The sequence below is a fragment of the Callionymus lyra genome, chromosome 13, assembly GCF_982586985.1.
Source record: "Callionymus lyra chromosome 13, fCalLyr1.hap1.1, whole genome shotgun sequence".
NCBI classification, from domain to species: domain Eukaryota; kingdom Metazoa; phylum Chordata; class Actinopteri; order Syngnathiformes; family Callionymidae; genus Callionymus; species Callionymus lyra.
In genome coordinates, this window is record NC_141830.1 from 18,760,179 (window position 1) to 18,787,029 (window position 26,851).

General features: G+C 39.1%; 1 protein-coding gene across 1 annotated transcript in view; it reads right to left on the bottom strand.

Moving 5' to 3' along the window:
* The window catches only part of tmem145 (transmembrane protein 145), a 60,652-nt gene that overhangs the window by 3,370 nt on the left and 30,431 nt on the right, over positions 1 to 26,851 (bottom strand). Inside the window, exons 6-14 of the mRNA XM_087806046.1 lie at positions 16,435 to 16,519; positions 16,160 to 16,231; positions 10,631 to 10,699; positions 9,419 to 9,499; positions 9,069 to 9,147; positions 7,391 to 7,484; positions 4,591 to 4,763; positions 2,510 to 2,630; positions 463 to 651 (exon numbers count right to left, since the gene is read on the bottom strand). Coding sequence (XP_087662172.1) covers positions 463 to 651; positions 2,510 to 2,630; positions 4,591 to 4,763; positions 7,391 to 7,484; positions 9,069 to 9,147; positions 9,419 to 9,499; positions 10,631 to 10,699; positions 16,160 to 16,231; positions 16,435 to 16,519 — 963 coding nt within the window. The remainder of the gene's footprint in view (positions 1 to 462; positions 652 to 2,509; positions 2,631 to 4,590; positions 4,764 to 7,390; positions 7,485 to 9,068; positions 9,148 to 9,418; positions 9,500 to 10,630; positions 10,700 to 16,159; positions 16,232 to 16,434; positions 16,520 to 26,851) is intronic.

Sequence of the window (26,851 nt, forward strand, 5' to 3'; positions counted from 1 at the left end):
TATTCATGGTCAGGCTCCTCTCTTTGCACTTGATGGATCTACTGACTCCTTTAAGAAACATCTTAAGACATTTTTATTTGTTCAGGCTTTTCCTTTATTTTCTGGAACTCCTGTTGTGTTATCAGTTTTATCTTGATCTTTAAAGTATATACTTTATTGAATATTGTTTTGATTGTTTAACCGCTTTGTGACCCTGGTCTGGAAAAGCGCTCTACAAATAAAAATTACTTACTTACTTACTTATGTGTCTTATACCCTCAATTAAATCATTAGGAAACCATTTGAATGTGAAGGCCAACACATGTCGTTTGAGAACCTTTGTCAAGTAGTCCATCTGAAACCAGATTGTTTTGATTTAACCCAGCAACTCATTTGTATCGTCATGCTATGCGTGGAAAGGTGTTTGCAGTGACGTGACTTTCCTCCCTCAGATGATGTTTAGAAACAAACACAAAAACTCACAGTCTGGATGGAGAAGAGCTCGGTGAAGTTGGGCTGAGAGTCTCCCACGAAGGAACTGTTTCCGTAGGCGTGATGAGGGAAACCTTCTCCTGCTTCGCCTCCTTTCGGACTGGACAACAAGATCCCGATCTGGGACGTCCGGACATGATAGGGGAAATTCTTATTGGCCGCCGAAGGTCTCGTGATAACCTGAGGGAGAGAAGCCAGCGCGATGATTTCTGATGATCAGTGACAGGGGCTTGGATGTAGGAAGTCACTGAGGAGAATACAAACATCCAAACAAGGACACAGTCATTTTTGTCCAGGTTAAATAAGGGATATTATGAAAACATGTGTATTTAAAGGTACTTCCTGTAGTTTTTACAACTGTGTTTGTGGCTCCCCCTCCTGTCATAATAGTTTAACTGCAATTTTGCAAATTCTCCAATTTGCTATTAGCAATTATCTTGGTTGATAACAGAACAAGATGATGTTGAAAAAGCATCTCAGTACTTTATACGAAAACAATGTCTCTGAAATTTGCTGTAAATCAGTTTGGTGGCCACATGACACTAGTGATGGTCTGATGAAGCTTCATGAAGCACTAGATGGCAGTCTCTGCACTATTTTGCTTTGTTTTGAGCAACTGTTCCTATGAAACATCACATCATTTAAGACCAACATCGACTCTTCGACAGGTCGTCCAGACAAAGATTCGCAGTGAATAATATCACATAGCGAGTTCTACTAAATGCGTCATTAGTGTTTAAACCTATGATTATATACTGAAGATAATGTCAAAAGGTTATTTATTGTTTCTTTAAATGAACGTTGAAATAAAAGTTTAAGCCGGGCAACAAAGCAATATTAATCAATGAGAATAATTTAGTGATATATTGAAGAAACTTCATGAAACAGTGTCATCTTGTTTAGAGGTCAGTAGGTGGCGCCATCAATTTAAAAATGATGTTATGTTTCATTAGAACAGTTGTTCAACACAAAAGAAAATAGTGCAAAAACCACCATCTAGTGCTGAAAATAATGACACTGCTTCATTAAGCTTCATCGGAACATCACTGGTTTAAATTATTTATGTTGTTATATGTTATATAAAATATGTTATTTATATTATGCTTATGTTAGGACGATTAATAGTATCATGATCTCGAACCCCTGCACTTCTCCACTATTTACTTTTATCAAACCGCGACCGACTTCATAGTAGTTGCAACTTTAAAGTAGCAGAACGAGTGTGTTTGCGTTCGCAATGTCAACATCTTGGTTGTGAGCTTGTCTTGTCTGTCTTGAGGAGGACGAGAGTCTGAAACCCACCTCAAAACATCCGTGCACCGCTTTGACAATAAGATCACATGTTCTGAATATTGCATCGAGAAATAAAAATAGGAATTCTTCGATGTTGACATAATGAGTTTGCATGTTTCATAACCGGGACGAAACAGAGTAGAATTTGCGACATTTGTGGGACACTGAGGAGAAAAAAGGGAATATCAGTGAAGGCAGCTTACATTTTTAAATGTTAGTTTAAATTATTCTTGAGGTCTGAATATATTTGAATTCTCAATATAAAATGAGAATTGTAAAAGGTGTAAATGGCTTTTTTTTTTAAAATATATAAATTAAATTAAAAAGCAAAAGAAAGAACCCTTCTCGGGGGAATATATGGAAGCTACGGAGGTAAAAAAAAAAAAGAAAATAAAAGTCTAATTAATGGGTGTTATTGATATATTGCCCAGGCCTAATATAATATATTTATACAAGTGTAACAGCTCGCTTGCACCTGTGAGGATTTCACACTTCGCCATTATGATGTGTCGAGCATGTAGGAGACAGCAGGACTGAACCAGGACCAGGTAGGAAGAGGAAACCTCTACACTTGTTAGTCCTGCTATCCTGAGTAAGAACCAACTGCTCACGACTCAGAACATATGACGAGGAAACCATATGAGGAACAGACGATGGCGTGCAGGACGGCTGAAGCAGACGCGACCGACAGCTGCTAAATGAAGTTCTGCATCATAATGTGAGGTGTAAGAGGAAGCGTGTCTACCAGGAAGACGATGTGAGCATAGAGGTGGATGCCCAGCTGGATACCGTTGACGATCTTCTCCCGGGCCCAGCGTGGGATGCCGAAGTTTGCGATGAGAGCCATGACGGGCACGGCAAAGAACCTGAAGAGAAATATAAAAATTGTTCATTTTAATAGTTTTTATAATCATTTTAATGATTTATAGAGGAGTACGCAGCGGGCTTATAACTAAGTTGACATTAAAATCCCTGACTGGACTCGTTGAATGATAGTCAGGAAATGACTTTGAAGATAAAGCAAGTGACTTTCTTGACAGCGTTTGTGTATTCTCGCCTGCACTATTGTAACAGTTTGTTTTCATGTCTTAACAAGAAGGAGCTGTCTTGCCTGCAGTTAATACTAAACTCTGCAGCTAGAATTCTAACCCGCTCAAGTAGAAGAACTCACATTTCTCCGATCCTTAAAACTCTTCACTGGCTTCCAGTTTCATTCAGGATCAACTTTAAAATTCTGGTTCTTACTTTCAGATCTATTCATGGTCAGACTCCTCCTTACATCAGTGATCTGATCCAGCCTTACATCCCAGCTCGGGCTCTGAGGTCTGTGGATCAGAATCTACTGATGGTTCCTCGCACACGGTTCAGGACCAGAGGAGAGAAATCCTTCCAGGCTGTTGATCCTAAGCTTTGGAACGAACTCTCTGTGTTTGATGATCCACTGACTGAATTTTTTTTTGTTCAGGCTTTTCCTTGATTTTCTGGAACTGCTGTTATGTTATCAGTTTTATCTTGACCTTTATATTGTTTTGATTGTTTAAGCGCTTTGTGACCCTGGTCTGGAAAAGCGCTATATATATAAAAATGACTTACTTACTTACTAATAAGTGGAACCTCTTCTTTAGAGAAGATGTGCAGGTACATAGTAAGTGTCCACACTTCCTACTTGATGACAACACAAGGTGCGCTTTTTATTTATGGATGAAATTTCAAATGAAGAATTGAAAGAGGCTTTGTACCACACAAGAAAGATTGATATCTAATTTGTGAAACGATATTCTGTGACATTTATCGCCTATGTTTTTATAAGAGCCAGCAGAGCTAGGGACTCTTTTTTTTCCAACGTCAGATAAAAGAGGAATAAGGATCATCATATCTAGTTTTTATCCATCATTTAGCTTTAATTATATAGTTTAGATGGAACAGATACAATAAAATAATTCATAGAAACAAATTCATTGTGAACCGGAAAAACCAATAAATCAATAAACAACTAAATATAAATCTTCTCAATAATAGATGTGTTGTGGATCCCCTGACCAGTAGGTTTTGAGAGCCCTGTTTCATGTCAACAAAAAGACTATCTTTTTCACTTGATCATTTTTGAAGCGTATGTCCATTCTGTCACTTCGTGGTCTAAAAGTACAGGAGCATCAGCTTCTTTTGCAGGCGTCGGGTAAACGCGTCCGTTCAAGGAGTTCCAGAACTGCACCACAGATGTTTGGAACTCAAGCGAAGTAATTGCTGGGAGGAACGTTTTGAAAGATGAAGCAAATACAGATGATAATGGGAGAGCGAGAGGCAGATAATGAGGCAGTGGAGACCGCAGAGAAATATAGAGATAATATTAGTCTTTGTAATCTCCTTTTTCATTTCCAGCTCCAGCTAAGTGAGCGAAGGGCAGGGGAGGCTGAGCAGTGTGTGAGTCTGTGTGTGTGTGTGTGTGTGTGTGTGTGTGTGTGTGTGTGTGTGTGTGTGTGTGTGTGTGTGTGTGTGTGTGTGTGTGTGTGTGTGTGTGTGTGTTAGAGGAGATAAACGCATTTATTCTTGTCCAAACCCCAGCAATCTTTCTCGTACGTATGAGAGAATAAATTATTCTAATAGAAAAGATCTCGTCAGCCAAAGGAAAAATCGATATTTTCTTTCAGCAATCACTCACTCCGGTGCAATTATCTACAGGACGGCAGCCGCCCAAAACAAACAACTTCCAGTGCCAGACTATTAAAGCCTCCGCGATCTTTGCCACATTTCTACACAGCTGTAGGAATGATTGAAATGTGAGCCAGAGAAGTGTGTGTCCAGGAGCGAGCGCTGTCCAGCTCTTACCAGAGAGTGTAGGTGGTGAAGAAGGGAACGTAGAAGGGCTGTTTCTCCGGGTAGTGCTTGAGAGAGACCAGCACGGCGTAGCAGAACCACACGTAGGCCAGCAGCTGCAGACCCATTAGTCCGTAACCAGCCGGGCTGTCGTAGGCGTACAGAACCTCACCTGGGTCAAAGAACTGGCAGAGATGCACAGATTTATACAGAAATGACTTTAAACTCATTAACCTCGTTGTTAATGCGCAGCAGAACGATGACAACCAGTCACGGATTCTGTTCGCCTGACATCATTAACTGCGTTAGTATTTACAAATGATCTGACTGGTGTCATTAGCTGCCGTGTCCGTTCGGATTGATCCTGCTTTTAAATGCTTTTTAAATGCAAGCACTTGTCTCACAACAAATTGATCCTTCGTTTCCTAACTTGAAATTTCCTCTGACGTTTTCAGCTTTTTGGTTTACTCACTTGATTGTTGTCTTCTCTCTTTTGGATCTACTTTGTTTCTATTTTATCCTTTACGGAATGCGGTTTGGATTTTGCACTTTTGTGGATTTTAAAATACTAGAAACATGGACCGTGGATCTTGTTTCTGAAATGGCATGTGACAATGAAGTTGACATGTTTCCTAAATCCCATCAGCAAATTTCTACTTGTGAGCAGAAAGAAACAAACTGACAAGCAAAGCGACATTTTATTTTGGTTTTATTTTGTTCCCTCACTTACAGTGCACAACTGGACCCTATGTGCGATCAGGACTACTACAGTATTTCAACAGGTAATCGCAGGTCATCGCAATTTTCCTGTTTGGACCCTTTGTATTTATGCTTTAGTTTATTCCTGTTCTGTTCCCAGGTTCTGTGTTCTTGTTTCCATATTATTTTCCAGTCGCGGGGATATTTTGTTGACTCTTGAGATATTGTACTCATAATTCAGAGATTATGGACTATTGTTATTGTCCTTTTTTAATTTGTTTTCTTTTCCTCCCGTTAGTGTTATTGTCTGCTGGTTACACACACCTGCACCTTCTTGACACAGATAGTTAGACAAAGGTTCCTATGTCCTATATCCAACAAAATATTTAACATTAATGCCAATATTATTATACACTTTTCAACTCATACCACTCATCCCACAATGCATTGCAACTTTTTTAAAATAAGTTAATGTAAATTCAGTTTTAGAAGAATGAATAATCTATATCTGTGTGGCCGTTTACTTTTCTTTACCGGACATACTCAAACACTCGATGAAGTCATCGACACAATTAAGTCTGAGACACACCAGCGGCCCGTCTTCTTACTGGCTGCCCGCCATGAACTACGATGCCTCGACAAATGGCGAGCTAAAGTCTTTGACATTGACGCTCCCACGACTAGGACATCAATGCTCCCCCGAAATGTGCGACGAGAGGAAACTTGCATGTGTGGATTGCGTTTCACGGTCCAGTGACTGGATCGCAGTTTCCATACTGGGTTACGTTCCCTACATAATGCATGGTTCTGACAGCACCGCTGCCAACTGAAGCCTGTTTGATTCCCGGCTGAAAGTCCCGGCACCAGAACACTCAGCTCATCCCATTGTAACCCAGATTTATTTTTAGCAGGCTCCCCTGAGTTTGGCTTCCTAATAGCTGAGACGCTCTTGGAGGGCACCTGGCTGATAAATCACATGGCTTCAGAACCACATGTGACAGACTCCTGTGTTAAATATAGCACGCTACTTTCAGTGGGTACTGTTAGCATGCAGCTTTCCTCCACCGTCCTGTGGAGCTTATGATTAGATCTCGGTGAGCTGAAGCCTCAGCATGGGGGTAACATGCTTCTCCAACACCTACACTCTTGATTTATTTATCCACCTATACGTAGAAGAAGAAGTCTGACCGTAAGTTTCGGAAAAAACCTCATTAAACTCTAAACTATTAGCACCTATTAGAGACGAGATTCACAATTTACAATCAACACATTTGTTGAACGATTAACCTGACGTGATTTATTAAAGCCTGCCTTGATCGCAACTCATGACTGTTGAATATGTATGAGATCATTTGAAAAGCAGATGAGGCAGTGTTTGCTTCTAGGTAAAAGTTGAAAATGTGTGTGTAGGAAAACATGAAAACCATTCAAAATGTAATTACATGAAGCAGAATTAGGGGAAGTGTCTTTTTAAAAAAGTATATTTTCAAAAAATCATTAAATACATTATTTATAATTATTTCATTATTATTATTACAGTACTTCATTTTTTTGAATTTATTTTCATTTTAAAAGTATCTTAAAATAAGTTCATCTTAAAATAATGTTAAAGGTATGTTGAAGTTGTAATTTGAAGAGATCTCTTATTTCACCACAGGAGTAGCCACATTAGTGTGACTGTGACTCTAGTGAGGGAATGTCTGCTCAAAAGAAAGACAGAACAAACAAAAAACTTGACTCTTAAGTAACAAGCAGAAAATTAAAAAAAAAAAAAGATCAACTGGGGTAAGCAAGGATTTACACTTTTTAACTTTAATTACCCTGTTTTTTTTAAGATTCTCAACATAATAAATATGTGAATATTTTCAATTTATGAGTTGAATAAAGGATGAACATTTGGGACAAGAGACACTTAAACACGGTCATATAAATGAATGTTATTTAAACATTGCTAAGAGTTATGAGGGAGGACAAATGTACAGAAAATGAAGTTACAACGATGTGCTCCAATCAAGCTTCAGAAAATATCACTGTCGACATAGAGCTGCATATGTAACACATTATTAGACTCTCAACACTTGTTTTCACAACATGAAGACTGTGCTGGACTCACCTCTGCCTCGTATATGAAGAGGATGATGTAGGTGATGGTGTACACAGTCATGTAGATGCTCAACTTGACCGACCCGCTGTGACTGATGCGTGCCCTGACGCAGAAGAAAAGACTTGGATCAAACACTGAGCATGTCTAAAGATGTTTGCCTGGTGAAGAACAGCAACCAATGGTGCCCACACTGGTGAACGTGACACGATGTTCGCCCTCTCATCTGCATCCCGGCTAATTATCAGAGAATCTCCAGAGAAAACAAACGCTGTCGGGGACTAATCTCTCAGACTGTCATCTTATCGGAGGGGCAGATAAAAGTATTCGCCTTGATGCTGGTGTGTGTGCAGACTAGAGGTTTGGTTCATTTAGGAGATCACAGAATCTCACAACACTCACAGGGGGAGGGAGTCCTGGAGACATTCTAAATACTGCAAGCTGAGTTTTTCTTCCAGGGTTTGAAGAGACTGATCTGAAGCTTGATGTTGTTTTAAACTGCAGGGCACAGTGGGAGGGCAGCCACGTGATCTCGCCTCTTAGCCTCTCATAATTCAAAAATAAACACTTTTTTTTTACTTTGGATGATTCATGATTCACTCGGAGATGTTTGAGCAAAACTTGATTCTAATGTTGAGCAAATTACAGAGAGTTCCATGAAGCTTTGAACTCAACTTAATGACTAACAGATTACAGATTTATTTTATTTATTAGATCTTTCTTCCAGATTTTGTATTGAATAACTGTGACAACATTAATTCATCTTCCATCACTAGCTCTTGTTAACCTCTCCTGCAGGATCGGTGATGAGAAAATTTGATCCCAATGTCCCCTCTACGCCCTCCATGTTAACAACATATTTGATGAACGAGTGGAAAGTGAAATACTATTTATTTTGTGACTTTTGGACTAAAGAGCTGCTCAAAAGGCGTTTTGTCTCGATTCGACAAAGATTTTCTGAAGAAAGATAAATCCAGACAAGTTAAAAGATTAACTTAAAGGGTCTGTTTGTTCAAACTGTGCATAAATATTTTGTAAGAAATTATATAACACCTTCTACAAAGTTGGCCTGTGTGTTTTTAGTTCATTCTTCATCTTCAACTGCTGATTCTCTAATTGGGGCTGGGTGGGGGGGGGGGGTTCTGAAGTATTTCCCAGCTGATTCGGGTGAGAGGCGGGGGGACACCCTGAACAGCGCAGAGATACACAAAAATTCACACACACGATCAAGAGTTCTGAACTCATAGCTGTGTTGTCAATGTAATGTCAGTAAAGAAATGGAGGCGGCTGTTTCGATTATGAACGCACGAGCCTGGACTCAGTTATAAAAAAAAGGGTACGACCGGTTTAGAAACCAAACTCCTTACCTACAGTTACACAAACCACAGAGTCAAGAAGAAATTAAAAGCAAATCAGAGAAGCAACAGTGTCAAACTCATCTGAAAAAGACGGAAGTCTCTTTGTAATAAGTGTTCTGATGGAAGTGTGTAAGATTACTACACAACGAGGATTCATGTAAGAGCACAATAACAGGATAAGTGGTGTTAAAAAAACCACATGTTCTTCGCCTCCTGTAAATGAGACGCTGAAGAAAGCGACACCAGAACTGACGCATGATGAGACAATGACAAGTCAGGGCGAGTGGAGGATATATAAAGACACACACACAAAAAAGTGTGAACTCGCCCACCTGGTGACGGTGAAGCCTTTGCCCAGCAATATGAGCATGAGCAGGAACACCAGGAAACTGATGGAAAAGAGTAATTTCCCTGGAGAGACAACAACAAGAAGTAATTAGATCGTGAACCTGTAGCATTAGCGAGGACGGACAAAAACCAGGTCACCGCACCGACTCGCTCCGCACTCTGCATGATCTGCCGTCACGCCAGACATTACACCTCTCCGCCAGCCGCACACATCCATCATCTTCAACTCGTTCATTCCGCTCAGGCAGAGAGTGATTTTCCGGGCGCACAGGCATTGTCACTCAGTCAGTCACTCAACTCGGTGATGGATGCTCGGGGGGGAAACGAAACTCACCCAGAAGCTTCAGGCTGCCGTTACCGACCCCATCTCGAGCGTACAGGCCCCAGTAGACACAATGGAACAACAGACTCAGCACTGCAGGGAGGTCACAGTGATGGACAGAAAGGAAGGAGTAAAAAGCAGAAAGAGTGAACATTTAAAAAATAGGTACTTTCATCAGTTATTCATTTTATAATGTTTTTTAACAAAAGCAATTTAACGCAAAGATGCTTTTATTAACTAACGACTAGTTATATGTACAAACATCAGCTTAAAAAGCCGCTATAATCGACTGTATCCTCTCGTCCTCAGTCATTGCTAGGATTTAATTGTTCCTTCAGCTGTGGAGGAAATAATGACTGCTGACATCTAGAAACCTGAAGTTTAATTGCAACACAAAAATGAACAAATGTCGTGAATATATAAATGTTAATTGTAAATTATTATTATTATTTATTTTTTTTTAAACACAATTTATTGAACTTTAAACTTTTAATAAACTATCAAATATGATCTGAAGCCATAAGAAAAATCGATACAGTTCTGGAAAATATTAATACAGTATCGTGGAAAAAGAATATATCAACTTATTGATATTTCAATATTGAAGTTACTAGAACACTTGAACATGTAATAAAAAAAAGTAAATTTTACAGTAGTCATTTAAGATTGTTTTTATAACAGTAATTATTTTATAAATATAATAAATTATATTTAGTGTGTTGACTTTATTATGGATAAACACTGGCACTGAGCTAAAAGGGTCTTCTGTTTGTTTTTGTTTTTTTTATCTAAATGTTTGCAGATGATGTGATGCTATTGGTTGTGTATTTGTAATTATTACTAAACAATATGTTTTATTTAATTGCACGATGGTATTTTGTAAATATTCCAGCCGTAGTTACAGGAGAAGAAGAGCAGGCATATGTTGACGTGAACACAGACGACGTTAGAAGAACTCTAAGGAGGGATCTAAAGGGGTGACAGGGGGGTGAGAGGTGGGTGATAAAGGTGGGGGAGCAAGATTGTATATTCGCGCTGATGGTGCTGCTCAACAGTAACCACACGGTTCACTGAGCAGGCGCTTTCAATGGTCCATTCAAAGGATGAAAGCGGTGATAATATCTGCGCTCCAGATGTGGGATCAAGGTTAGAGAAGCAGCATATTTTCTCAGAGCGTGTGTGTGTGTGTGTGTGTGTGTGTGTGTGCGTGTGTGTGCGTCTTACCCTCCACGCCTGCAGCAGTCATAAACATTTTGTAGGTGGTGTGAAGAAGCTGTCGTCCCTTCAGATTGTCTGCAGGAGAGAGAAGACACCAGGAGATGATTGATATGGGTGTGTGTGTGAGGGATGGAGGGAGATGGGGGAGATAGAGATCAAAAGGATGGAGATGTGCTAACAGATGGCACCGAGAAGAGAGCGACATGCCGATAGTAAGATAAACAGAGGAAGACTCCAGCTAAGTGGGGCACAGTTGATAATATTCAACCAGCTTTTACCCTCATAACTGATTTTTGTTCCGTTGATTATTTCAACACCAGGCACAGAAGTGCTTCCACAGACCATTGCTGTGTCTCAAATCGCATACTTGCGTACTCAAAATTAGTATTTTTAGTGCGTAAGTGCGTCTCAATTCTTAGTATGCGAAATTTAGTGCACCATGCACACTAAATTGGCGTTCTAAGACGCTCACAAAACTGAGTATGGTTCGATGGACACTATCTACACTAAACGGCTCCATCTTAGTGACGTTGTAAATGGAAGTTACGTCATATATATATATATATATATATATATATATATATATATATATATATATATATATATATACTTACAGGTGCATTTTCAGCAGCAGTAGAAGGATGAGATGTCTTCGATGCTGATACCAGCTTAAATATCTCGCGAATATTTCAATTCTCATATTTTTTCTTTATTTCTTTTTGCAAAACGTGCTGCCAGCAGGTGGCGATAGTGTTCAAACAGCTGGTTGAAACCATCGTTAAATAGAAGAAGCTGTCGCATCATTTCCTGTTTTGTTTGATTTGAGAGATACTATCTGTTGAGAATTTGCGTACTAGTTAGTACATACACTATCCTGATGCATAATAACTTCTAGTATACTAAGAGAAGTATGCGATTTGAGACACAGCACAGGACTCTGTTTATGTCTCTGTGTGTTCTTGAAGCATTATTTTTGTTCTACTTTTAGGAAATGTTTGAACCACATGGTTTCACTGGTGTGTTGAAGAAATAACAACGCACTCTTCATTTATCACGAAAAATTGATCGAGATCTGGGGAGCGTTTATAAATCTATCAAGAAGGACAATTATTGATTATTCAGCTTCAAGTTGCTCTTCTGTTACGAGGAGCGATACAAACTCGATACGAATTCTCTCCTCAAAGTAGGTCTGTGGAAGCAATTGAGATCTTTCAGAACACCAAGCTTAAAAAATGAAGAGAAAAGAAGCAACTATGATTATCTGTGTGTTAGTGTTCCTGTTTGGTTGTATGTTACTATGGGCTATTGTCCAAATTCAGGTTGAGGTGTGTTTGCTACTCCAACTTCACCTGCTAACTTTAATCAAAATAAATAGTTTCTTCTTACAAGCACCTTTTAACCGAGACGTGTTCATGCTCTAACACATCAATGTAATTTAACTTTGTGTGATTTAACCAAGTTACAATGGTGGCAGAATATTTTTTTATTTTGGTCAACAAATTAATGATTAATAAATGTAAAATATAATTTCCGTGGAATTTAATTTCTATTATTGTGGAGAAAATGTTAATTTTACCGTAATTACCATTATCATCTGGATTTAACGGACATTTCAAATAATCAATTATATTAACAGGTTATGTTTCATATTAGAGTAAAATTAAATAATTGTTGTCACAGTCAAATGATCTCAGAAGATTGGAGCTGTACTTCAGGTCAAGCCTACACCCTGAGAGAAACATCACAAATCCTTAGATCGTGCTAGCTAGTCTCTGATCGAGGACACCAACCTGCGTAAGTCCACTGATATTCACATTCTCTCTAAAAGAGATCAATTTTGGTAACTTTCCACGACGACCACGAGGCATGGCCCTGTTAGAAGCCAATCGTTTAGAGTTTCTGTCCAATCATACTCGCTTGTATGATTGGACAGAAACTCATACAAGCGAGTATGACAATCTGGCATTTCGTTAGAACTTGGCACTTGAAGACGTCTCCACTACAGAAGAGCCTGTGATCATCGTTAGTTGTTCTCTGAATTTTGCATATTTCACTAAATGAACATTTTCTCTTAAACTGATTCCTGTGTCTGCGTCATTCTTTACCACCAGCTTGTATCGACACCGAGGAAGGTTTAGTTCATTGGAACAAATCCCAACATATTGGTGCCGTGACCCAGAAAACTACAAGTAGAAATTTTTGACACACATTTTCACCAAAGCAACTCATTGATTAATTGAATTGATGTTTTCAGTGGGAGGGTTGAAATGAATGATTCAATTGGATTCAGACTTTCCTCTGCCGAGCTATATCGTCTAGATATTCCAGGGGACTCCCAGTCCAGGGACATAGTCTCTCCAGCGTGTCCTGGGTCTTCCTTACAGTTATAGTTAGTCTGTCACCCAGATGGTTTGTAAGCAAGGCAACTGGACTGTAAAAGTTTTAGATAATTATATTTTAGTTAAACCATCTTCCCAAAGTCCAGTTGCCTTGCTTTAAAAAAAGCTTCTCAATAACCATGACACGTTGGACAAACTATGTCTCAACATTCTAGAGAAGCTGGAAGAGGTCCACGGGGGGAACTCTGGCTTCTGCCCCAAAACCTGACTAAAGGAGACTCAAATGAATTAGTGATGCTTGATGGATTGTCGTGTATTGAGATGACCTGGAATAAAAGATTTGATTATTGACATTATGACTGAGCTACAGACATTCATGGACAGGTTAATCAGAAAAGATAAAAGACCTTTAAAAGCACCACCACCGAAGAGAAACAACATATTTAATACGTAGAATAATGACATTGAATGAGGCTCCAAAGGACACATTCATCAGTGTCGGGACTTTCAAACTAATGTTTTCAAAGAATCACCGCGGACCTTGAAAGAACTTTCAGAATAAATTGAATCCGTTTTTTCACACTCCCACCATCCTAACTCCTTTCATGTCAGATAAATTGTATTTTCTTACTTTTCCCAAGCGTACCTTGTCTGTTCTTCATCATTTACCCAAAGACAAAAGAATCAAAGAAGTTAAAAGTGGGGAAATTGAAAAAGGTTTGAGGATCTGTTGGAACAAGATGAAAAAATTAACCTTAATTGTGATTCTATTTTAATTATTTTTCACCACATCCATGAACCGGACCTCCCTAACCTCCCTCTATGTCCCTCCAAAAGCCTTATATCTGATCTCCTCCTGATGAAAACCCAAGGGCCATTCACGTAACTTGAGTAGCTATAATATATAAACAAAAAAACATAACTCCTTTTAGTTTAAGTTTAAACTAAATATTTTTTCTCTGCTCTGTTTTATATATCTAAAAATATCCCTTGATTGCCGTTCATAATTTTTTAATACTGTTAAAAATGTTAGATTTGAGTTGAAATTTATTAAATGTACAAAAATAATACAAAGAAAATGTGTATAACCCGGCATGAAGTGTACAGAAAAGTGCTCCCATTGCATACTGTATTAATAAATATATCATATTATAATAGTTAAAATAAATATTTTCAAAAGTCACTCAAGCTAAGTATTATATCAGGAGTCAAATGAAAACAAAAGAGTTGAAGCCAAACCCTTAACACTGATAACGTTTGTGAGGAATTTTCAATTATGTGTAGAAGTTTTCAAAGATATTACATTAATATTTTGAGCTTTTAATAAGATAACTCTTAGTATGATGTCACAGTTCACATATTTGCCCCACATTGGTTTTCATATCAAGAAATGTTGCTCAATTTAAAGACATTTTGGAGTCTTTGCTACAGATACATTGAAAGAAATACAAAAACTTCTCCATCTTTCATACCGGTCCTCCTTTTCCTGACATCATTTTCTGGTCAACAAGACTACTACTGACTAGAAACACTACGTATTCATAGTTTGATGATCTCAGGGGAGCCTTGAACGCCCGGAGACTTTGATTGACAATCTCACAGCAACAGGCTTTCATTAATCAGAGCCGCACTCCAGGGTCAGAGGGGACACTGAAGAGCTTTCAACGCTCAAACAACGCTATGATTTCCATGATTTATTTGAATCTTGTAATCATTTCTTTTGCCTGAAATCAGACACAGCCCCGTCTTGCTTTAATGTTTTTAAGGTCTAGGAGAGCAGTGCTTGCTTGTCTTTTTCTCAATGAGTTCTCTAATCATGTCTTTCGGAAGTCGGGGTTTGCGACAGCGGATCAGGCTTCGCTGTCTCGACCGACACAAATTAAACAGCTGTAACCACTACACTTTCTATCTGTATGTATGTGTGGAAAATGTTGAAGATGAATCGATTTTTATGAAACCAGTATTATCAGACAGGTCTATAAAGAGGATTCTAGTGATATAAGAACAATTTACCTGTGATAAATATTAAGTTATTAACAGGAAAATGAACTAACTTTGATCAACCTTCTTAATACTAAGTAAGGAGAGTTATATTTTATGCGGGACTTTTTTGTTAACTCCGACTTTCAAAATGTCATAACTTGCCTAATATTTACCCGATTTTAAAAAGGTTGGTATCATTGGAAAACAGATGTAACACTATGAAATGTTAAATAAGAACATTTGGTTTCCAAAATATGGATAGAAAAATCTAATAAATAGTCCAGACCTAAAGCAGACGGTGTATTTTTATTTATTCAATAAAATAAAGTAAGTAGCTGGTTGGACTCGACTTGTGAGTCAGATCACAAGCGTGCAATCAGCGTGACCAAAAATACGAATCCATCAATTAAAGAGATATTTGTCAGACTCACGGATAAAAACATAACTTGAATTATTATAGGGATTTAAATGAATTTTTCTCATGCCTTAGATTTTTTATGACAGAGTTTTGTTGAGTGAAAATCTCCAAAATGTTGTGATAGATTTATGGCACATGTACTTGGTCAATGTAAAAAAAGAATCCTGTGTTGTGTTCATAACACTGGCAATAAAAGGTCCGGATTCCGAGTAAAGGTTCGTTCGAACTAAAAGCTACAGAAGCACTGAAAAGTTTCTCGGAGGCTGTTCATTCATCAGGTGACCTTCATCAAGTTTCTGAAATGTTACTGTGTTGGGAAAAATGTTTTGCGAACAAAGCATGTTTCAATTGATCAATATCAATTCATTATTTGATTGACAGGGACAACTGTGTGCATCGATGTGTTCTACTGCAACGGTGGAAGTCATTTTCCGCGAGGCACTGAAGCTGCTCCTGGATAATCCGAGCCGTGACATCCTTGCTTCACTGGCCTTTATCAGCCGCCTCACCTTCTCAACTCAACCATCCACCTGCAACATTAAACACCAGGCGCTCCTGCCGTCCTCTCACTCTCTTGCCTCTTGTTGCATCTGCTCGGTTCTGACAAACTCCCGCACCCGGAGAAAGAACACGCACATGCCTCCACAGTTTCGACACCGGAACTTACTCTTACTCCATTAGGAGAACATGGAGATTTCACGATGGAAGGGGGGGGTGACTAACAGCGTTGGTGGAGGAGTGGGGGTTGTCTTATTTATAAAAGAAGAGGGTTAAAAGGAGAGGATATGCACTCACAGGCGAAGTAGCAGGAGAGCACGAACACCAGGAAAAAGATGACGAGGAATGTGATGTCCGTCTCCAGGATTCCTGAAATGAAAGAGAAAAAAGTCCTTTGTATAAAACTGGTAAATGAAAGGATTACAAATATAGCCTCAGAGGGAACAAAGATTAATTTATTGGAAAACTATCTCCTCTTTTCATCCTCTCGGCACATCCGTCAGCATCGACTCGTTTGTTCAAATCTTATGGCGTGTGCGAAAGTTGCGTTTACTTCCTTGTTTCTCGCTCACCGAACTCGTCCGCGGAGAAATGTTGCGTCCAGAACGACTGGCCGTTGGTCAGTTTCATCTCGTACTCCAGTTGCAAACCATCGCCCTGGAAAACGAAGATGGAAAAAAGAATCAGAGACAAAGATGAAATGAGGTCCTTCATCGACCCAAATGATCAAGACATCAGAATAAGAGTCAGGTCACGACACAAATGTAGCTAATTGTGTTGTGGAATATTGGTACATGTGGTTCCGACTTTTGATGTGTAGACTCTGAGGAACGTTTGCAGCAACAAACAATGGCTGATAAATTGGATCCCATAAATCATTCCTCTGCGCCCCTGAACTAAGATTCAATCCTGTTGGTTTTTTTTTTGCAGCAAGAGACGTGTCACAAACTACTTTGTTCATTTTCTGTTGCCGACACAACTAGAGTGACAGATATTAATGAAGTTTCCCCGACCAAAGACCGTGACAAGGCACGCTCAGAGACAAACAATAGGTCTTGAAAGTAACTTAATCATCGTGTGATATTTAATGTACTGAAAACGATCCTCAATGGAGAATAGTTCAACGGAACCTTTTAATTGGACGCCAATGAACAATAGTGGTTACACTTTCATTTATTTAACACACTATAATGACATCAAACACAAACACAGGATTAAGGAAAAGTCCGTCCGATGTTACGGTGAAATGTAGCCACCATTCCTAATACTTAATCCTCTCCTCTTTTTGAATTGAAAGTCTAAAGGTCATCGCTCCCCGAGGCTGCATGTGGCCGAGCAATCTGATAAGCAACAGATGAAGGGTTCAAAAGAAGAGCGACACCCAACTGTGTTGCTTTCAAGTGTGGCTGCCCCCGAACACACAGACACTATGTTATATTTTAAAAATTCATCACAAAGTTTTTTCTCGTCAAATATTACAATTTTAAATAAAACAGTGATTTCGACAAGGATGAATTTCCGAGTCAGTTTCAGTGAACTTATTCATCAAGGAACTTTTGCCACATGCTGGTTATTCACACTCTGAAGTCTGGTTGAGTGGATAAGCTGCTCTTCTGTTTGGAACACCACTTTGTGATTTAGTTGGACTCATTCAAACATTGCAATCCCCACAAAGCTCCACATTTACATAACAGCACTCAGATTTGTTCGAACTCTTCTTGTTGGACGAAAACAGAAAACATCCAAATCCTGCTCCAGGACAGGCAGACACTTCGCTTTAACCGACGACTTATGCTTCCGCGTTGTCATCCCTCATTTCCCAGCCGGCCCGGGTTTCCCTCGGGTGGAGAGGAAGTTGGCGATAAAGAAAATCAAATCTAGGCTGTTCCACTTCCTACGCCTCCGAAACAAACCAGACGAGCGAGAAGACGAGATGTTGAGTTCCTCTCCACAGCAACACTTTTCTGTATTCATCACAAGAATTGTACCTTTGATTCATAAAGATGAGGCAACTTTATTTATAACACCATCAATAATGGATAACCTCCTTCAAGGGCGTTAATGAATATTTATTTTTATTTTTCCTCATGTTTTTGTCTGTTTTGCTCTCATCCCGATGTATTGGACGACTTCAGAAACAATATTTTAATGACACTAAAAAGGTCCTTGAATACATCCCTGCATCGGTGCAAACTACGTTATTCAGACTAAGTCGACGAGATGAAGAGACCTGGTTGAATTTTAAATCAATTAGATTGTACGATGCATTTCAAGAACCAAAGTCAGAGCTTGAACCTTACGACCTAAATATTATTACCATCTCAATGCCTTCCGTGAATGTTCTTCTCCATATCTTTAAAATGAGAATCTCCCTCAGATCCTGAAGCAGATCTAGCTGGAAACAAACGTCTCCAAGAACATTATTTTGGAAGAACCTTGCCTACCTTGACAGCTTGATCTCAATGTGAAAAGAACTGCTTGGCAGGGGTCTGCAAGCGTTTTTCATAGTTATTTATACACTCACAGGAACAATAAAGGTATTTGCTAATGTTGTGATCACAGACTATATATAATATGGACGTCAACAGTTTGTTATGGAAGCATTATTTTGAAGCCAATCAATAATCGTGGCCATCTTGGAAAGTCAGTCTGATGGTTTAGTTAAACTCCAGTCAAGCAGGGCTGTATTGAAACAGTAATCTCATGAGATGATATATTCTGCTCAAAATATGATTCGATACAATATTTTCAGCTCATGGTACGATAAAATATATTCACCACACGATACAATTCGATCCAAAATGTTCAACTCACAATTCAATATGTTATATATTCGGAACAATTTGATGGGATGTCTCATTTTAGTAACATCTTTTTATTGTTCCACTCTCAATCTGTTGAACAATACAACTGAAAGCCAAAATATTTAAAACATCAGCAACTGGAGCCGGCAGTATACTGTATCCTCTCATCCTCAGTCATCGCCGGGATGTCGCACGATTTCATTGTTCCTTTAGCTGAGGAGAATGTTTAATTGCAAAACTAAAATGAACAAACGCTGTGAATATTTGAATGTTAATAGTCAAATATTGGATGAATTATTTTACACACTTCGTCAAAATATAAGATATAAAATAATTGTATAAAAATTAAATAAGATTTAAACTCCACCCACACACACCCCAAAACACATTCTTAATGTTTTTATTTGTATTTATTCATAGTATATTTAAAATAAAATATAGATAAAGTGCTTTTTAAGTCTACTAAACTTGAGGTGCACAGACTTCACCTCAGGGATCTGTTGACTTCTTACAATGAGATGGTAGAAACTGCTAGATCTGATTACATCAGAAAACTGGTAGCAGCAAATAGGAAAAACCCCAAAGTTTTGTTTGACACGATTAATTCTCTCGTGTCTCCTGCTCCTCAAATCACGCCGGTCTTCTGTGAAGCTGACAGCAATGCATTGTTGAGATTTTTCATTGACAAAATTAAATTGATCAAAGAGAAAATCTCTCCCCCTTTGTTGGGAACCCCTACTGTCTCTGAGCCCATCTCCTCCTCTTGGTCATCCTTCACTGCTGTATCTTTGGGTGATATTTCAGCACTAGTGAACAAGATGAAACCCTCCTCTTGCTCAGATGACGTCCTTCCTTGTAGGCTTTTTATCAAAGTATTTGATGTAATTGGCCCCTGGGTTACCAATATGGTGAACCTCTCCCTTTCCACAGGGGTTTTTCCCAATGCATTTAAACATGCCATTGTGGAGCCTCTGCTCAAAAAACCAGGCTTAGACCCAACTGACCTCAGTAATTTCAGGCCTATTTCTAAGCTCCCTTTCTTGTCCAAGATCTTGGAGAAGGTGGTGTCCATGCAGCTGTCTTTGTTCCTGGATCAGAGCGACATCCATGAGAAGTTTCAGTCTGGCTTCTGTAAACATCACTCTACGGAGACAGCTTTATTGAAAGTGTCCAGTGACATCATGATGTCAGCTGACTCTGGTAAATTCACTGTTCTGGTTCTCTTGGATCTGTCGTCAGCCTTTGACACAGTTGATCACCAGATCCTGCTGAGAAGACGCAGTTTTAGTGTATCTGCCAATCAAATGAGGTCTGAATCGGCAGATCTGTTGTGTGGAGTCCCTCAAGGTTCTGTTCTGGGTCCTTTATTGTTTTTGCTGTACTTGATTCCCCTTGGTAAAATCATTCAGAGATTTCCAGATGTTTCTTATCACATTTTTGCTGATGACATCCAGCTCTACTGCTCTTTTGACCCAACTGAGCCCCAAAGGCTGAACAGCTTAGTCAATTGTTTGCTAGAAATCAAACAATGGCTGAGTGAAAACACTTTACAGCTTAATGTGGACAAAACTGAAACTCTGGTGATTGCTCCTGATGATAAGATTCCAGGGTTGAGTCAGTACTTGGGTGACTTAGGTCAGTCTGTCAAACTGAGCCTGAGAAACCTGGGTGTTGTATTTGATAAAGACATGTCTCTTGTTCAACACTGCAGAAAACTGACCAGAAACTGTTTCCTTCAACTGAGAAAAATCTCTAAACTTAGGAAAATGTTGTCACAACATGATCTGGAGCTTGTAATCCATGCGTTTGTTTCTTCTCGTCTGGACTATTGTAACAGTTTGTTTTCATGTCTTAACAAGAAGGATCTGTCTCGTCTGCAGTTGATTCAGAACTCTGCAGCGAGAATTCTGACCCGCTCAAGTAGGAGAACTCACATTTCTCCGATCCTTAAAACTCTTCACTGGCTTCCAGTTTCTTTCAGGATCAACTTTAAAATTCTGGTTCTTACTTTCAGAGCTATTCATGGTCAGGCTCCTCCTTACATCACTGATCTGATCCAGCCTTACACCCCAGCTCGGGCTCTGAGGTCTGTGGATCAGAATCTACTTATGGTTCCACGCACACGGCTCAGGACCAGAGGAGAGAAATCTTTTCAGGCTGTTGCTCCTAAGCTTTGGAACAATCTTCCTCTCTCTTTGCGCTTGATGGAGTCTACTGACTCCTTTAAGAAACATCTTAAGACGTTTCTATTTGTTCAGGCTTTTCCTTGAATTTCTCGAACTCCTGTGTTGTTCTCGCTGTTGTCTTGATCTTTGAAGTATGTACTGTTTTGAGTATTGTTTTGATTGTTAAAGCGCTTTCTGACCCTGGTCTCGAAAAGCGCTATATAAATAAATATTACTTACTTACTTACTTACTTTTCAATATTGAGTAATGTTAGAAAATATTGATAAATATTGGTTAATCACTTTATTTATTCTGACACTTTGACACCGGGTTTACTTTTTAAAAACGGGATGTTTCCATTTTGTTTGGGTTTAGTTTAAGATTATGTTCAATGTTTAAGGAACGTTTGTCTCTGTGAGCACATTTTTGATCCCCGTCAATGCCAAGTTTTCGTGGAGTCGTTGCAAAGTGACTGACGTCGCAATAATTAGATCGATTTGCACCGATGACTAGAAATGAATTCTCAGAGTAAGTGAAGGTTTTATGTAAGAATGTCAATTGATTTGCTATCGCTAGATGTTTTCTAAACAGACTAGTAAACACTTCAAAGGACACCAGTGACAGTCTTTAAAGGTGACAAATAAGTCCATATGCATAGAAGGAATGTGATGCAACTGGAGCTGCATAAAAGCTGCAAACAAATTGATATTAAGATAAAACAGAGATGTGTGTGACGCAGAGATCTTAGGCGGGATGACAATCAGAGCAGGGAAAAGTCATTTCACACACACACACACACACACTTAAGGTTGGTGAGGCAAAAGAGGACATGCAGCAGAAGAGAGAGAAAAAATGAATTCATTTAGCAGACTGAGACTTCATCACACCCTCCATCAAGGAGAGCAAGAGGCTCGGATAATGAACAGCCACAAGATCAATACTTGACACACAGGGAGAGCAGATAGCGAGGGATGCAGCTCATGGCATGTAAAGATAGAGAAACCCTTTGCAGGAAAATCAGGTGGACGGAACACCAGGGAGAGCAGAGTCAATATTTATATATTATTTAAAATATTGTTTGTTTTGTAACTCATTACTTGAACATTTCTTTACACGTTCAAACTTCTGAATTTTTCTTTTAACTATGTAACTTTCAGGAAATAGAATGGTCGTACAATTCAAAAAGTGATTATATGAAGCTCATTTAATGATGTTTTTTCTAATCTAAAGAAGAAATAAAGATTGTATCAGATGTAAGTTTTGATATATGAAACCAGGTTAAAGTGGCAAATTGTTTGATCAACGGTCAAAAAGAAAAATCTGATTCAACAAAGAAGGAAAATTGCAGAACAGAATCAGCTAATTTAATCAATGAATTATTTAATATGAAAAGTAAAAGTGAAAAATGACGATAATAAAAGCATAATTTTGCACCATTTATGTTTATGGTTGTTTGGTGTTGTTTGTATTTATTTGTTTAATTGATAGAATAATACATATTGATTAACATCTTCAACAATTGAGGATATAAATATGCCAAACTAAGCAACAATGCTATTTTTCGTCAACAGTTAGTTGACAGATAATAAAACTAGCAGAAACAAAACCGCACTATGTGGACAGAAGACAAGAAAGCATAAACGACCCAACAGTATCTACTGATGGGGACAGGTCAAATTTTTCAGATGTCATTTGAAAGAGACATATGATTGTGAATGTCTTGTGTAGAGGGGTAATTCATTATTGATTTAAATCATAAACCAGTCATCTTTGACAATTAATTATACGCGTCCTAGCTACAATATTATGATTTAATTATCAATTTCATCACTCTTCCTTCTTACATCTTCAAGAAGAGATCAATGTCATGATTGTTACCCATGGAAAGTATTGATTTATGACAATCTTAAATTTGCCATTGAAATGATCTGAAACCTATTAACTGGGTCATAATGTAAAATTTGTTCTAAATAATTGGATAAATAAAATAATGAATTATAAACAATGAACACATTAATGAATAAACAGTACAGAGTATGACCATGATAATGAAGGATCATAAGGCAGGCGGAGCGGAGCTTACACGCTGCTCTTAACTTAAAAGTCGGAAGTTTATTTCCTACTTCTTAATGACTTTTGGGAAATTTACAGTGAAGTAAAGCGATGACATTAAATGGCGACACCTGAACGGCGTATAGCTTGATCGCAGTACGATGTTAGTGCTGTTGTATTAAAAAGTTGTTAAGCACTTTGTGGACCCTGTGAAAGGTGCTTTAAAAATAAAACTTACTTAAGTTACAATGACTCGATCACTCTGTTGTGTTATGAATAGTTAATGAAGCCAAGACCCGCCTTATATTGCCTTCTGTGATTGACGGGTTGGTCAGGGGATTAGGGGATCCTGAACATTAAGCAGGTATTTTTGAATTGCAGTTAATAAAATGAAGACATGTGTATTTATCTGAAATAATGCAATGGTGGAAACTAAAAGATTTTTCTGTGTTTAAAAAAAAGAAAAAGCGATTCAATGTGTTTGATCTTTGTGCAACTAACTAGGAAGTTACACATTATTTAATGTCTGAGAGAATCAACGAGTGCAAAAACATTTTAGCAGCATAGATGGATAAAAAAAGGTATTTTCGAGGTTTAAGACACAATCTAAAAATATGAATTTCAATTTTTAATCTGGCAATACTAATCAAAAAAAAAAATTAGGAATGAGTTTATGGGAGGAAACTAAGAGGAGCATAATTATTAAAATGACAACGAGTGTGTCACAGATGGAGTAAGAAAAAAGGGAGCCTGGCAGAGCTGGGAGAGACTGGCAGTGGAAAAATTGGCTGCGGAGTTCTACCCGCAAATGGAGACGAGCTTTTGTTGTGGAGTCCAACGCTTGAGTCCAACAACATTAGGCAGCATGTCTGTCATCGTGACACTGAATTACACACCAGCGGAAACATCCGTTCTAATCACATCCCTCTTCATTCAGAGCTCAGACTCGGGGAAAAACAAACACAAAAAAACGTTGACTTTGATGCAGACAACCAGCGTGACGCTGATAACGGGCGGGAGTGAAGTGACGCGCGAGCACAGCAGACACATATTTATTCATCTATTTACTCCTCCGGTGCACAACAACACACCTTATCCTGCATTATAAACCCGGGACGATAGGAAGGTAAAGTATCATTACGCCCGTCAAACGCCTCAGTCAGTAACCGACAGCCGCCTGCTGTTCCTCACATTTCATCACAGGCTCGAGACAAAGAAAGACTCTCAACCCCCCGAAGGGAGCGATCGATACTCTGAGGGGGAGATTTGTAAAACACAGATGAAGAAAGATAAGCCCTTCACTGGGTCTGTGGGTAGAAGCCCATTCACTTTTAAAATCTACTTATAGCTCATATTTGCTGAAGGAATTCATCATGGTGTTGAAAGACTTAACTTTACTACACATGAACTCTGTTGCATCGTTCAATGAGCTTCTTATTGGTGATGCTACGATCGGGTTTGATTCAGCCGATACATTTTTATATTTTTTTATCATATAAATAGAAAAAAATAAATCAGTCAAAATGGCACATAAAAAAACACTTAAATGGACATTTCTTTAAAGATTGAAAATATAAAAGGCGCCCAACAGCCTTAATAGTTTAGAAAGTCAAGTTAAATAGGCACTTTATCTAACAGCATTGTCAACATGAAATCATATCATTTTAATAAAGGACACAGTCAAAGTCAAGTGCAGGTTTTTAAAAAATAAAGTATCATAAGTTGGCCGATCGATCTGAGTCATTTACAAACTTTCAAGGGCTGATCCGGACCAGCTTTTACTAAACATGAAACGGCACGTCAACACCCAGAGATAGATTCCTGCGTATATCAAAAAAGTATCGCTGATGCAACAATCAAGATTCAAGCCTCAAGTGTTCTTGTTCCAGTTATAAAGACGTGGTCTTGTGATCGTGGTTGGCGCTAAAACGAAATGATCTTTTTCTCGGATGTTGTATTAATCCACAGAGTGAAATGACAGGATCCATCCATCTTCTGCTCGTTCGAGGCCAGGTCGTGGGGGCAGCAGCTCGAAGCTAAGAGGTTCGAGTTTCTGCTTCCTCAAAGAGACAAAACAAATGTGTCACCAAAACCAAGCAGGAGTCATAGTCTATAACGTATGTCCTGGGAATGCCATGAGGTCTCCTTCCAGTTGGAAATGCCCAGAACACCTCCAGATCGAGGCTACATGCATTCAATAAAGTTTCTACCTCAAATGGTTTCTATACCATGTGGACGGGCAGCAGTTGTTCTTTGAGTCTTTCCTGGATGACTCAGCTCCTCACCTTAACTCTAAGACAGACGAGACTCATTTTATATTGATTTATAATGGTTTTATTTCAGTAACAAAGGTGACAGATGAACACAGATGTGTGTGTGCGTGTGTGTGTGTGTGTGTGTGTGTGTGCGCGTGTGTGTGAGGAACGCTGCTGCCACATTCTATGAAGGATATCGTAATTGCTTTAAAAATAGTATAGAATTATATTTAAAATGTTCTAAATGAATAATAGTGTTTTTTTTCAAAATTAATAATAATATATCATATATTCAGTAATTACATGCATTTTCACTGTGTATTCACAGTTGGGGGCTGGATTTGTTTAAACAGCTGTTTTAACAAACACCATTTTAGCTTCTAACTTTAATGAGTGTCATGCTGCTGCCGCACACCTTTAAAGTTTTTATATTTGTTTATTTGTGATTCTTTCACTCTTTTAGTTATTTGCAGGTGCTACAGCAATTCTGCTTCTCCCAGATCGACTTATCTCGCTCATTATCTCGACAACACACTCCTCCAAAGTATCATGTCTTAGAGGCTCTGATCCACCCTCGTCATCAAAACCTTATCTGCAGACAACAAGACGTGTGTGTGTCTGTGTGTGTTTATTGGGTTCTGTGTGTGTCTCTGTGTTTAAGTATGTCTTGGTGTTGGTGTGTGAGTGTGTCTTGGTGTGTGTGTGTCTGTGTTTGAGTGTGTCTTGGGTTCTGTGTGTGTCTCTGTGTTGAGTGTCCCTTGGTGTCTGTGTGTGTCTCTGTGTGTGAGTCTGTCTTTGTGTGGGTGTGTGTCTGTTTGAGTGTGTGTCTCTGTGTGTGAGTGTGTCTTGGTGTCTGTGTGTGTCTCTGTGTGTGAATGTGTCTCAGTGTCTGTGTGTGTTTCTGTGTGTGAATGTGTCTGTGTGTGTTTCTGTGCCTAAGTGTGCCTTGGTGTCTGTGTGTGTCTCTGTGTGTGAGTCTGTCTTTGTGTGGGTGTGTGTCTGTTTGAGTGTGTGTCTCTGTGTGTGAGTGTGTGTCTTGGTGTCTGTGTGTGTCTCTGTGTGTGAGAGTGTCTCGGTGTCCGTGTGTGTCTCTGTGTGTGAATGTGTCTCGGTGTCTGTGTGTGTTTCTGTGCCTGAGTGTGCCTTGGTGTCTGTGTGTGTCTCTGTGTGTGAGTCTGTCTTTGTGTGGGTGTGTGTCTGTTTGAGTGTGTGTCTCTGTGTGTGAGTGTGTCTTGGTGTCTGTGTGTGTCTCTGTGTGTGAATGTGTCTCAGTGTCTGTGTGTGTTTCTGTGTGTGAATGTGTCTGTGTGTGTCTCTGTGTGTGAATGTGTCTCGGTGTCTGTGTGTGTTTCTGTGTGTGAATGTGTCTCGGTGTCTGTGTGTGTTTCTGTGCCTGAGTGTGCCTTGGTGTCTGTGTGTGTCTCTGTGTGTGAGTCTGTCTTTGTGTGGGTGTGTGTCTGTTTGAGTGTGTGTCTCTGTGTGTGAGTGTGTCTTGGTGTCTGTGTGTGTCTCTGTGTGTGAGTGTGTCTTGGTGTCTGTGTGTGTCTCTGTGTGTGAATGTGTCTCAGTGTCTGTGTGTGTTTCTGTGTGTGAATGTGTCTCGGTGTCTGTGTGTGTCTCTGTGTGTGAATGTGTCTCGGTGTCTGTGTGTGTCTCCGTGTGTGAATGTGTCTCGGTGTCTGTGTGTGTCTCTGTGTGTGAATGTGTCTCGG